We start from the raw sequence: 14,858 nt of genomic DNA, 5'->3' as shown, positions 1-14,858 counted from the left end.
CTGTATAAAAGTAATAATGAAGGCTCCTGTGAAATGAACAAGAAATAACCGAAGAAGCAAACACAAAGACGACGTATTCACTGGTGTTGGGGAAACCATTTTAATTTCTCTTTCCAAAATATGTTAAGCATTTGAACTCTTAAAGCTGAAAATAAAAAATGTGGTGTTTCAACTATTCATTAAACGACAGGCCTGGGAGTGTGAGTCAAAGTCAACAAGAACATGTTTCAAAGAGAACCAATCAAATACAAATTCACAAGACTTGAATAAAACAGTGACAGTCCTTTACCTCCACCCTTTTCCTCAGCTTCTATGATTAAAAGTATAGACTGATGTCCGGCTGCTCCCTATCGGCTATCAGGCACGTTTTCTGTCTACGGTGAGACAGGTATAAAAACTTTACTTTAGCTAAACAAACAACAACAATCTACCATTTACAAAATAATGAGTCTTTAAGCCTTGAGCGTGTAGCTGATTGTTTTCGTCCTGTGATCACATGACCTCGTAGCCACTGCGGATGCCTTTCATCAGCGAACAGGCAAAGACAAGCCCCAGGATCTGAGAGAAAACATGAGAAAGATGAGAACAAGGCTCTTCCGAATCCAAGATGACTTAGATGTTTTTGTTGCTGGAACATTTCTGTGAGGATTTGATGGTCATTCAGCCATGAGATCATCGCTAATGGCTGGCATGGGGCATGATGATCTTAGGCTCATGTACAGCTCCATTTACTTTCTACAAACTTTAGGACATTTAGTGTGTATTAGTAACAAGAGGCAGAACGTATCAAACATGGGAAATGTACAAAAGTAAACAATTGGCAGCAAGAACCTGTAATAAAAACCATTGCCTGATACTTTACGGTGCTGAATTAGAGGAACTAGACATACCTCAATGAAAGCAATAACCAGAGCAGCTACTGCAACCCACAGAATGTTATCTTTCAGCAATTTCTCAATAGCAGGCTGACAACCCTGCAGGAGAAGCACAGAGGCCAAACAGTTATTACACAACAAACAGTAAACCTTTAAGTCTGCAATACTGCCACCAGTAATTATTACTCATTACTGTTATAATCAGCAGAGCCTACATTCGAGGAGGACATTTTGGGTTGAAGGGGATGAAATGTAATTGTAAATTTGACAGAGTTATGAAGCTTACAATAAAAACAATTATGTAAAAAAGAGGTGTTATGGCTATCACAGTAAAACAGCTAGCTGTGAATACATTGTAAATCCTTTATTCCAACATTCGAAATACCACAGTGCTGTTAACCTTAAACTCGACCAAACCGCAGCTCCGCTGTTAATTTCTCAACTGAAATCTATTCAGGAGGCGATGTTTATGTAACGCTACACAGACTAGTAAATGCAGAACATGTAATGAATGCAAATAAAAAGTCATGGTAACTGTTCATATGTAAATAAGGAGTCATTTTACACGTTGATACGTGACGCATTTAAACCAAGAGCCATAGGAGTCTTTCTTGCATGCGTTTCTCAGTTAATGCTTTATGGAAAAGATGCCATTCTGCAGTGGAACTTACTTCTGTGTAGATGATGGTGCTGTTATACATTGCGCCCGAACCACAGTTTAGTGTGAAGTTTTTGCAGCAGGAATCTGGGACAGATTTTTTGTCTTGTTTGTAGTTGATCCAGTCCGTGGAGTTTAGTGCTCCACAGCATTGCCTCTAAACACAAACACACACAAAAACTCTCAGCACAGATGTGTACAGAAGAGCCTAAGTTCAGTAAGAGTTTATTAACTTTATAAAAATTAGGACTGAGTAACTCTAAAACAACCCAAGCTTGTATCTCTTTGTTTTTCTCTTCTGTATGTCCCAAGTTCCTAAGTAATAAAGCCAATTGATGCATGGGGAAATTGCAGCCTTGTACATCATAAATGCCAGGGTATAAGGCTAAGTCTACATGACTCAATGTTTAGAAGAACGAGGCGTATGTCGACAGATGGTACTAGACAACGAGAAGCACACAGGTCTTGAGTAAGCATCTACATTTGCATTTTTTTTAAAACAAATATTGCTCAATGTTACTGTTGCATACAATATAAACCACACTGTGGAGTAGCTAGTGATGTACAACTACAGGGGTTGGACAATGAAAGTGAAACACCTGGTTTTAGACCACAGTAATTTATTAGTATGGTGTAGGGCCTCCTTTTGCAGCCAATACAGCGTCAGTTCGTCTTGGGAATGACATATACAAGTCCTGCACAGTGGTCAGAGGGATTTGAAGCCATTCTTCTTGCAGGATAGTGGCCAGGTCTCTACGTGATGCTGGTGGAGGAAAACGTTTCCTGACTCGATCCTCCAAAACACCCCAAAGTGGCTCAATAATATTTAGATCTGGTGACTGTGCAGGCCATGGGAGATGTTCAACTTCACTTTCATGTTCATCAAACCAGTCTTTCACCAGTCTCGCTGTGTGTATTGGTGCATTGTCGTCCTGATACACGGCACCGCCTTCAGGACACAATGTTTGAACCATTGGATGCACATGGTCTTACTGGTGCAATGTGGAGTTAATGAAGATCGTCCACCAGGCTCTGCTCCAATTTAGCCATGACACCTCCCACACTACAATGACAGGTGTTTCAGTTTCATTGTCTAACCCCTGTACATTGGTCACTGTAACTCTATGACAGAACACCAGCTCCATTTGGGACAGTTTTTGTTATCAGAGCCCTACAACGTGTCAAAATGTAAAAACTCTGTTGTTGAGAATCAACATATTTTAGTAAACAGTAGTATGTTAATTTTATACCAAATGTTTTCTTTCCACTGTGACCCTTAAATGGATTAAGCATCAAAGACGATGATGGTTTCTTTCCATTTATAGCCTTGTGTATTGTGTATTCACCAAAGAATTTGTTTCAGTTCCTCACAAGTACTGACATCTTAAAGGAACGCTATGTAATACTTTTTTACTTTAAAAATTGCAGCTTCAAAATCATTGTGATGATGCTTTAACGACCTGTAAAAAGGAAGAATGGAACTCCCCTCCCCGTTGATTTCAGTACAGTGCTGTAACCCAACCCAAATCTTACCTAGTGCTCCTTTAAGGTACAATTCTAATTTTCTATTTAGAGGGGACACTAAAAATAATATTTAGGCTTAATTCACATTAAAACAAAAAGTAAGAGCAGATCTGAGTTTGCTGTAAGAGACAGTAGAACACAAACCTCTTTCTGGATATTGTCCAGAGCATCCTTATATCCCGTAGATGCGTTATTGTAGTCTGTGATCATGTCTTGGAGTTTAGCATCCACCAGTTGAGTCACCTGAAGGATAATGCATAAAGAGGCATCTTAATTTTAAAACTTTCATAATGAGGTCGGGGTTCGCTGACCTTCACTAAGATTAGAAAATGAACTAATCTCGCAGAGAGACTGAAAATGAAAGTTAGTGATTAACTGAGGTTTGGGGAATGGATTTTAATCTGATCACTTAATTTACTCAAATGCATGGAATTTATTTTACTCATACATTATTTATACATCTGTTCCCTGGGTGAAAAATTACAATTTACAACAGGATTACACCCCCCACCCCCCAATTATTTCTGAGTGTAATTAGACTGAAGGGAAGGCAGGTTTATTTATAGTTCACACACAATGGCAATTCAAAGTGCTTTACAGAGAAATACAGGAAAATTACAGTCGAAGAATTAACAACAATTAAATAGCTATTCAAGTAGAATTCAAAACTAATTAAAATATAAAAGACTGATAGGCAGTTTTGTGTTAATATATTTTACTAATTTAGAAATTACGTATATAACTGAATTCATCGGGTTTTTTCCCCTCACCTTGTCTCTGAGGACGTAAGCAGCAATGGCTGTTCCAATTTCAACGATGATGACAAGTGAGAGCAAGATGGCGAACTGAGGAAAGAAGGAGTGATTAGATGGAACCTGAAGTTATCTTTATACATTTACCTCCATACATTTCTCTCTTCTACACACACTTTTTTTTTTTTTTTTGCTAAGGCATTAGTACACCTACCCACCCACCCAACCCAAAAAAAAGCAAGTCACTGTTCACCACCACTCACTGAGTGCAGAGGAATATTTTACTTTTTAAAGAGACCACAGGATCTACATTTCTGGTCAGACCAGTAAGTTGAGATCCTGCATGCTGCTTTTTCACTTCCCACTGATTGTGTGGGACCACAAAGCTGTTACCTGTTTGTATGTGCATCTACATTACAACATATTATAAATGGCTTAGTCAAAATGTAAATGTATCTGTGTGTGCTAAGGTTTTATCTTATTCTACTACAGATAGATTGATACAGTTCTCACACACACACACGTAATTAAGAGGACATTAACAAAGGCAAGGTCATCAGTGTCATTTCAAACCTGTCAAAATGTACATATTTTCTGTTTAAAAAGATCATTTCCCTCAGGGAAACAGACACATCTCAATTGAGGCATGAACACTGAATGTATTGTGCCAGACAAGTTCTCTAACTAGATTACATTTCCTTGCTTCAAACATGGTCAGGCTCTAGCTGAAACAAATTAATCCAAATTGGCAGCATAGTCGTCTATAAAACTGCAATTTGAAGTAAATATGAATAATCACTGGGTTGAAGGAGATTCTGTAACAGCTTGTTCAAACTTGCAAAAGTTGTTATGAAAAAAAAAATACATTCAGGGACAGAGCTTGCATGTGACATGCGCATGTAAATTAATGTATCCGGGGTTACCATGGTGACCATGCAGTAGTTCTCCTTCCAGGCTCCACAGCAGCCAAAGAAGGCGATGAAGAAGATGACGACTCCGATGATGATGAGCACGAGGGGAGCTGCAGAACCCGACGCCCCTTTAATCACCGGCGTGTTGTGTAGAGCCACCTGCACCAACACTCCCAGCACAATCAGGGCCAAGCCACATAGCTTTATTTAAAAAAAGAGAGATAAATGTGTTTGAATATAATTTTACAGCATTATTTTATTATAGTTGTTACAATATAATTCAAATCAAATTTCAAAGCACTCATTGACGTTATCCCACCTGAGGATTTACAGGATTTGTATTGAACCTCTTACAGTCTCCAGAACTATTACTGTTCACTGTTCTTATTATAGCAACGTGAACATTAAAAGCAGCAGTGTTCAAAACAAATACATTAGGATTGTCAAAAATAGTCATTCCTGACCCACTCACCCTTAGAGGGAAAAACACATAGTATAGCAAAATTAAAGGAACACTAGGCAGTATTTGTGATCCTTCACTGATCTGTAATAGGGTCTCTGTCATTGCTACTCAGAGCACATGAAAACTCTGCACTATGTAACTTCTGGAGGACAGTACCACCTCCACATTAACTTCACTACACTGCTGTAAAAATGAATGACTAGGGAGAGGCATAGGAGCATAAACATCCAATTTTACCCCAGTATCCTACCTTAAAGTAACACCAGGTTAAAGTTTTTCATTTACCCCTGGACTACCTGTCAATTAACCCATAAGAGCCCATGGTGACATGTGTGTCACAAACACTATAGTGTCTGCAAAGTTCCCTACACAGCTTTATTCTTCACCTTAAATTACGAGACATTTACAGAACATCCTGGATGTAGTCACATGACAGTTTGTGAATGTGTGTGCGTCTGACCTTATTTACAGTATGATGTGCATCATGAAGACAGAAATGCTTATAGTATTTTTTTTTCTAACAAGGTGTATTCCAACATTTTTAAAGGTTCACCTTCCCTGTGTTAAATATGACACACTCTGCTCCCATTTCAGGAACAAAATATTGAAATAAAAGTTTAGTATAAATAAATAAATGGTTGTTACACTTGGTTTTTAACTCCAAAATAATTATACTATATGGCAAGAAATGTGAAAAAATGTGTTCCATTTCCTCTTAATTTGGATTTATGGTGAACCGAGTCTGGGCTTTTATGGGTTAACGTAAAAAAATGGTGGTGGAGGTGGTTTCCTAGTGCTGAACCTGAAGTAGCAGATGACAGAGCCTCCCTATTAATAGGTCAGTGAAGCTTCACAATTATTTTGAATATGTCATTTAAACGTGCAAATATTACGTAGTGTTCCTTTAAAAGACATCTAACTAAAATTAAACTTTCTACATTAACATGCACGGGTAGTATTGTGTGTGGCGTTCTTTGTGCACTAGAAGACATATCCGGAATGAGAGAAGTAGTCAGCACCATGACTGAGGATTTCTGCTTTGAAAATACAGAGTAGCAAAGACGGTGAATTCCAACAGCCAGGGTTTATTACATCACAAACCTATGGAACCAATAGCATCAAAATGTGGGGTAAAGCTTTCCAAATAAGCACAAGCTGCAGGCAAGTGGTGGAGGAGTAAGTGGAGAGAGAGAGAGAGAGAGAGAGAGAGAGAGAGAGAGAGAGGTGTGGACTATTTACATATTCATATTTATAGTTTGCCAAGATGTTTAACCATTTAAGCGTCTTTGCTGATTTTTACATCATTACATCATTAAGGGAATACAAATATACAAATACAAATGTAAAATAAAGACTTAATGAATGAAGTCTTGTCTGTTTTGTACTTCTTAAAAATACAAATAGAAAGCAAAAGAAACCAAGTTGCTTTTTAATTGTAAAGAGGATCTGGGATAGGGCTTGGTGTGGTAAAACAGTGCACTGCCCAGTCATTTGTTTATCAAACAGCACCCTATTTGCCTTCACCAAAGACTGTGACACTTAAACACACACATATTCCACACGCATCTTGGCAGAGAACCAAATCTGCCATCTTACAGTCCAGAGCTTCAGGTAGCGTAGGCCATACTTAGCATTTCAAAACATGTGCTTAAGTTCACTGAGTCATTGTTGTTCATTTCTGAGGCAAAGCAAAACTAAATATCAGTGTGCACTTTATATGTACATCTGAAACTCACTGGATTGTGCATGCTGCATCATGTCCCTTCAACTCTTCTACAAGGAACAAAATAAATAAATTAAAGCTAAAATGGTGTATTTACCTCAGGCTGCTGTACTGTGCTACTGCACTGCAAAGCTGGTGTCTTATATTGAGTGCCACTGTCGTTTAACACCACTGCCTTGGGCTGGGTGGTTAATCATATTTTACATTCAGTTATAAGTTTGGCTTCCAACAATTATGAAAACATAAATATTATTATTATTGCGCTGCATACTGTTCCACAGTGACGCTCTCTACCATCTAGGGCACTGCCAAAATACAAGCTTTTATTTCAAGTTCAATAAATGCATGATTTTCCAAGTTCAATGAGTGATCATGTTATAAATATTTGCGTAATCTATCCTCCTTATTGCTGACATCAGTGCAGAGTACTTGGGAAAGACGTGTAACACAGCAGCTGCCTATATCGATAGCATGATTAGAATTGAGAGTTGCTCCGCTTTTGGTAAATGCTGCAAATTTAGAAAAGCAGAAACAGATTATACAGAAGCTACAACAGCTAAATATCAGTTTTGCTTTTTGGCCAACGTCTGCCAAAGTCCAATCCCTTATTAAATTCAGCTTTTCTAGCAGACACAAACCAGAACCACTTAGTGCCACATTCTTACTGCATTTCCTACTTACTTATTTGCCAAAGGTGTTGTGAGTTATATTCCTGTCCTGAACAGGTAAATATACACACCACCTAAAGGATGTGGACAGAACTGTCAGACACACCTTACACTGGCACTGTTGACTGTTACAAGAAGAAGTGTATGAGAGTTAAAGCATCTTAATAAATGCTATTTTTGTTGTAGCATGTTTTGACCAGAAGCAGAAGACAAACTTCGTATTCGGTTGTGCTGTTCAGTTTGTTATAATGCAAAAAAACAAGAATTTAAATTGTTTATATTAATAATATAACAACATAATAAAAATTTGGATTGGTGTAGGGCATCCAACCAGGGTTCAATTCCCTGCCTACGTAAGCATTCCACAATATACCAGTTAAAAAAGTCACTGAGCATGACTTCTGGAAATGTAAATAAGAAAAATCTTGGATATGATGGATGGAAATATGGCTGGATATGATCTGATATTAATCAGTTTCACTCAGTTATAACGGGTACTGGGAAACATCCCTAATCACATCATCAAATGAAACATTGAACAGAAAACAATTTTACCAACAGTAGAAATACACCCTTACTGATCTAGAAGACAAATAAGTGATCATGATGTCTGTGCCACTACATTTACTTCTTCATGTCCTTGTCTGAGCCCCTTATACAAGGCAACACCAGTGTAAATATTTGAGATGAATTAGTGACAGCAGGTACCAGCATGGAAACCAAGAGAAAAAGGGTGTGACAGAGGAGAAAGATACAGCTGGGCTTAAAGAGGAGGAAGAGCTTTCAGAATAAAGCCCACTGCACTTTACAGGGCTCACAGAATAGCTGCAAGGATTAGAGTTTCTCTCGCCAAGTTAAAGCCTTATGGCTTTTTTTGTTTTGTTTTGTTTCCTTTATTACTAAACAGAGCCCTGAGGAAAAATGTTGATCCTCACATGACAAAATCACATGACGCTATATCACACCTTAGGAAACTCAGTCACGAGTTTACCGGACACACACTTCCATGCACATTCAGTAGGAAAGACAGACATTTCCTCTGATCACATTCAATGCCTGGCTTTTCCCCCCTCGCCACATCCTCAGCAACTCAAAACAGAACGGTGCCACAATAAAAGTATGAAGGAAGGAATACTAATAAAGGCTGTAGCATGCTAGGATTTGTGGTTATGTTTCATAACAGTTTCATTTAACATAGCAATACAAGAGTTATTGGATCACAATATTTGGTTTAAAGTGGCAACAACAGAATGCCATAGTGGTCTCACATTTAAAAACCACTAACTAAAACAATAAGCGGAGAAATAATTGTTTGTAACTAAAACAGGCAGCTGGGCAGCGCATGATCTGACAATTACCAGATCATAATCACAAAAGCATATTTTTTAACAAGTATTTGGATTTTTAAAACCTTCCCTGTGCTGTTAACAACCCGCCCTTTGCATTAAACAGTCATTCTATAATGTTTTTCAGCTGGAACTACATGTGATATCCCACCAGTTTCTTTAATAGAGTCATTCCTAAGCTGTGATTTAGCGTCAGTAAATTTCACTCGGATGTGGACATGAACAATACATGTACTGTACGTAAGAAACACTTGTAAATGAAATATTTATTTGGATTTAATTAAATATTTTGGCTATTCATCTTTCACGGGTTTCCTAGAATTTCCCTCAACATCCGAGATATTAGCTCCCTTAAAAAACCCCGCGAAGTAGCGAATCTGCGAAAGATGAACCGCGAAGTAACGAGGGATTACTGTATCACAGTATACTAAGTGTTCTTATTAGCGTTTACCACTTTTAGTAAACTTCTCCATGTGAAATTGTACTGTACTCTGAACGAAATGGCATAATTAATAAATTATAATTAATAATAGAGGTTTTACACACTACACAATTTGTTTGTTTTTTAATCACCAACCAATAGCTGGCTTCATACAGAGTTTGATTAGGGCCATGTTTAAATAGATTGACAGCACTATTTGAAACTTTACATAATACTGTACTCTGTCTAATGGAAGTGTTTTGTTTTTTCTTTTATATAAAATGTGGCACTACTTGCGCATTATGTCTGTGTCCAAAATTGAAATATGTATTTTTTGTACCCATCTCGATCCTTGCTATACTATACACCAATAGAAAAGATGCATTTCCTGCTCTATCACACCTCAACATAACTTACCTACCTGCTTCCTCTGTGTTACTGACTGTCTTTTAATGTGGTTTCACGTGCCTTTAACTTTGAGTGAGAAAGTGTATGATTGTTAACACAATCGATAACTGCTAGACACACAAATAAACTCTTATTCACTATTAGTAACTAAATATAACGGCAGAAACCTACTATAAGGTCATCAGTGACTCTGTACTGATTGCAAGCAGTGAATATAAAGTTTGTCATTAAGTTGTCAAAGGTTCATATCAAATAAACTAAGGTTAGAACCTCAAATTCAGTATAAAGTTCACTGAATCAAGAGTCTTCGGAAAAAGAACATCTGACCACATAATCCACAGGATATTTCGCAGTTGGGGCCTAAGTGGGTGTGTGTGCATGCGGTTTTACGCATGTCAGCTGACTTAAGTCCATACAAACGGCTATCACAAGCAAAATGTGAACTTTACTCATTCATGATGTCATCTGAGGATTTCTACATTTCGCAAGTAAGAGTGTGCTCTCTGGAAACTTGGGCCTTGGCCAGGCTGGAAAGAGTGAGGCAGTCTGCTGAGAGACTAGGCCAAAAGTGTAAACACTCCAAGAGCAAAACAGACATAATGAGACAGGAAAAAACAACAGGGCACCTCTAATCTGTATCAGGAATGAGTGAATTTTGCAGTGTTTACATGAGCTCTATCAGGGGAAAGAGGAATTCTTGTTTTATTTGTGTACAAACACAATTTAAGAAGGTCACACTCAATGGATTCATTTTAAAGAGTAGAAAAGACAGCATTCTGGGTAACATTCATAGCTTCAGAGGCCAAAGGCAACAAAATATTTTCATAAAAAGGTAATATATAACACTATTGTCTGGTGGTTTTGGACTGTTAAACCAAAAACTACTCAACCTATTACAAGCAGTTTAGATGCACCGTGGTCCCTATCACCATCACAGTAAGGAGGAGTAATTTTTCATTCATGATATTCAGCTTGAAAGACATATTGTAGAACTTCTCCAGGAGCAACTATCATTTTCCGTAACTATCAGGAGTTCATTGAATTGCTCAAGACAAAGCCTTTCACAATAAAGCTAAAAGACATGCAATATGTGAATGACTGTGAAAAGTCAAAGGAAGTGGTTATTTTTAATGCATCGATGACCAGTACTGGGTCAGAAGTGACTTGCGACAACTCACGCCAAAAGACGGCAAAGCTGAAGACTTACCCAGAAAATAAAGTTGAAGAAAAATAGTAGAAACTTCACACATTTCATTCCACCCTCCACAGCCATGTTGTTTTGGAGTCTGGAAATAAACGTTAAATCATGTTAGACACCTTCGTTACTACAAAGTCTTAATTTCAGGTATCAGGATTTTGGTTTGTCCCAGATTTGCTCAAAATTTGGATCCAGGGAACACCATCAATTTAAAACATGCTTTTATTCAGTAAGATATTGTGCCCTGTTCAGTAAAACGTGTGTATCTTTTTAAATAATCACATAGTTGGTCATAAACATTCATGCGTTGTGGGCTGTGGCCAATGTACTGTGATTTATCACATTTTACCTGAAGTCTCAAACAAATTCAATATAAAAACGTTTAACATCAGAAAGGTGACCATCATCCCACATGGATAAAAGTTATCTTCTTTATGGATTTATTAAGCTTAAAGTGAACTATTGGTCACACAGTATATGTAAGAATAAGTTTTAAATACTTCCTTGTTTTTTTCCCCAACGTTTTATTGGCAATTTATCTTTGAAAAGTTGTTTGGTTTGTCGTTGTTTGATTACGCAATTTATAATCTTTGGCAAAGGGTTATAAAAATATTTCCTGAATATCCAGGTGATACTAGGTTAATTAGAAAAAGATCATAAGACCAACAACACAGCCACGACTGGTTGGGAAAAGTAGGTTAGAGTTTTAAAGAGAAACGTGCTCTGTATCTTAACCAAAGAAACTTGAATTAACAGTTAACGAGTCAAGATGTTTGTTTAACAATTACATTAAAAGCTTAAAGTGATTTATGAAGAGCTCTCAAATAATTCTCAGTGAGAAAAAGGAGAATAGAAAATATAATGGGGTCAAGTCAAACTTAGAAAGACTGTGGTTAATTAATAACAGAGCACAATCAAACTATGAATATGTAATCACAAGGTGACCCCAAGTAAGAACTAACAGCATATGTCTGGCTTTATCCCTAAGACCAGAGCCACGTACACGTCACGTTAATAAAAACAACAATGTAAATAAATTAATGTAAAAAAAGTTCAATGAGTTCAATTCTGATGGACCTCATTTCTTCTCGTGGAAAAGGCTGGACTGCCATGACAAGGAGGCTATTCCACAAAGGATTTCACAGTTTATCCAGATAAATTACCTTCCCCTTTGGACAATCCTCAGCTTTAAGCTTAAGTTTGAGGCTAAGCTTACTGTGAAAGCCTGTTTTACAGTTGGATGATTTATCAACTCCTACACAGAGTAGTTTAATCAGCATTGTCATGTCTGCTTAAAGAAATGCCATCATCTTACATCTACATCCATTTCTAAGGAAGGGAGTCTAACCTTTTACTCATTGTTGTCTCTCACTTCCTAATTCCCTTTTCAGGTCTAAAGTTCAATCTGTTGTGTTGGTTGACCACATGTATCTACTGAGTTGCTGTTGCTCACATCTGTGTCTCTCTCTCTCTCAACGGGATCCAAAAAAGAGAAGACTGGAGTCAAACTAATAGTTCATATGACGAAGTAGGCATTTCAGGAGCACTGCAGTTCGTTTTATTTTCACTCAACTTCTACCACAGTGGAAAGTGTTTACTGAATCAAACCCATATGCCTGCCACAATTAGCTATTTATAAAACAGGACACGTTTTCCAAGGGACTTTCCAGAAGCATACGAGCTAGTGTTTTAAGTGATAGTTTTTTTTTTTTAAAGTGTTTTTAAGAACAGTCAGGATTAGAAAGGCGTTGTTTTATGATGATAATCTGTAGCTAAAGCCCCTGTTTTCCACTGACACAGATGTTAAAAACAGACCCAAACCGTGGGCGTCTGCCATTACAACATTTCGTGTGTATTTCCTACAACCACCAACGTATTACCAAAAAAAAAACACATACAAAAGACAAGAACAAATTTCGTATATTGGATTACGGCGTTAAACTGTAGTTTAGTCTCGTAAAGCTTCCTCAACTTGGCCAGAAAAAACAATGCCACCACACAGTTCACGAAACCAAATTAGTGCTCTGTAAATTTCCATAACCTCTTAACGAAGTTAGACTAATATATTATCAAAACCTTGATTTAGAGGAAGATACGACGTGTTTGGATAATAACGCCACTTTTGTTTGTGTCGCGGCTTGTTTTTTTAGCGAACAGTTAGTGATAGCTAACATTAACGATAACCGTTAAGAGTCCCCCACCCTCAAACGTTCACAAGACCTACTCCAACAAGAAATTACCCCTTGTCGATTAAACTTGTCTAAATGCGTATTAAAAGGCTACTTTACAACATTATAATTCCTTCTGAACGTTATTATGCCGTGTCCTTTATAACGGAAACAGCTCTTGTTGCTTATATTTTAAATTTACTATTTAAAATCATTTTTCGCTGCTGAAAGGGCGACAAAACAACGCTGGTTCCTTACCTGTTTTTTTTAGCCGGTATGAACAGCTGAATGTGCGCAAAACTGCCACAAATGGATGAACTCTAGGCTGAGGCTGTTTACAGGTCCAAGTCCGCAGCTCAAACAGTGATCGTTAAAGTGTATTGTCTTCAGATTCACTCCACCCCTCTCCCTCTTTCTCTGAAACCGCTCCTCCTCCAGTTTAAGCACACACACACACACACACACCTCACCAGCCATGTGATCATGGCGTCATCCCACTGTTTGCTTTAGTGATTAGTTATAAACTGCGAAGCAGGCTAAGTTTTTCCCACGTTGTGTCCCTAAAAAATTACAGTTTGGTATTTCATGTCTGACATTATTTAGCTCATGAATGATATGCAGGATTTTGAGGGGCCCAACCACCCCAAACAGGCAAAATAATCAAAGAGTAACAATCAGTTATTTTCTCCGGTAGATTAGTGATTGTGATTTCCACATTTTGTTCTACAACCTTAGGGTGAACAGATCTGAGATGGTGTTGTATTCTTAGCTGAACCTATGTGTGCTTTTATGTCCTTTACACCTTTATTTGCTACACAGAACATGGGAGTTTCTTTTTTAATTAATCTGAGAACTTACATTTACGTTTCGGCATAGCTGCTCGAGATGAGGGTAGGTACATGACGTAAACAAGGACTACTGACGTGCAGACTGACCAATTAAATGTTTACAGAGAAGGTTATCGACCAATAACGGTCAGACCGTCCAATCAGAAGATTTTAGGCTACTTCACCACGCCCCCTTCTCGCTCAAGCGAACCAATCGGAGTAGGGGAGGGCGGGATTAGTTTGTGAACGAAACTTCTCGAAGTTCTATGTAAGCTCTAGAAAAACAAAATGCCGGACGTTTGTGAAATTCCGCCCGGACATTTTTTTAAGTCTAAAAAAGAGGACATGTCCGGGTAAAAGAGAACGTCTGGTCACACTAAACAACCTGCAACCTAACACATGAGATCCAATAGCTTTATGTTCTCTGAGTGAACCAGTTTATTCTTCACAGAGTGGGTCCACCATATATGGCATTTATCATGTTTACAATAGTACATTTCAGAAAACCGCTAAACCAACAGGCCACTAGGTGTCAGTACAATGATTTCAACTCATGAAGAAGAACCACTGAGGAAAATAGTTGATTGCTTCTTTAAAGAAGTAATTTTTACCTTAGAATTACATCTTATAAATCAATGTGAAGCTCTATTGCTGCTACTCCTGGCTGTACTTTATGGAGAAGGGTAGGAATCCCCACACCCAACGCCCCCTACTCTTTGATTTTAGGACAGTGCTTTAAAAGTGAATTAGATACCCTCCGCAACTGTAGAGGAGCCCAGGAACTAAAACATCAAATCTCGTCTAGTGCTCCTTTAAAGATGTTGTATTATTCTCCTCTGTGAAATTGAGATTTCATATTTAACCCAGCTATATATGAGCAAAGATCTCTCTCTCTCTCTCTCTCTCTCTCTCTCTC

The 14,858-nt window shown here is 37.9% G+C and overlaps 1 protein-coding gene across 2 annotated transcripts; it reads right to left on the bottom strand.

The window, feature by feature from the left end:
• Positions 1–64: 64 nt before the first annotated feature.
• On the bottom strand, positions 65–13,546 carry cd63 (CD63 molecule). 2 transcript variants are annotated; one of them, XM_066670500.1, is made up of 8 exons: positions 13,378–13,546; positions 10,957–11,038; positions 4,733–4,921; positions 3,828–3,902; positions 3,202–3,300; positions 1,547–1,690; positions 891–974; positions 65–558 (listed from the first exon to the last, which is right to left on the bottom strand). In XM_066670500.1, the coding sequence occupies exons 2-8, from the start codon at positions 11,020–11,022 to the stop codon at positions 493–495; spliced, it is 723 nt and encodes a 240-aa protein (XP_066526597.1). In that variant the 5' UTR covers positions 11,023–11,038; positions 13,378–13,546; the 3' UTR covers positions 65–492. The 2 variants fall into 2 exon arrangements, with proteins under 2 accessions (XP_066526597.1, XP_066526596.1); XM_066670499.1 differs by having other exon boundaries at positions 10,957–11,035; positions 13,374–13,545.
• Between the last annotated feature and the right edge of the window lie 1,312 nt (positions 13,547–14,858).

Source organism: Hoplias malabaricus, chromosome 5, assembly GCF_029633855.1.
Source record: "Hoplias malabaricus isolate fHopMal1 chromosome 5, fHopMal1.hap1, whole genome shotgun sequence".
Taxonomy (NCBI): Eukaryota; Metazoa; Chordata; class Actinopteri; order Characiformes; family Erythrinidae; genus Hoplias; species Hoplias malabaricus.
The sequence above is the reverse complement of the archived record's forward strand: the minus strand, read 5'-3'. Positions and strand labels throughout refer to the sequence as shown.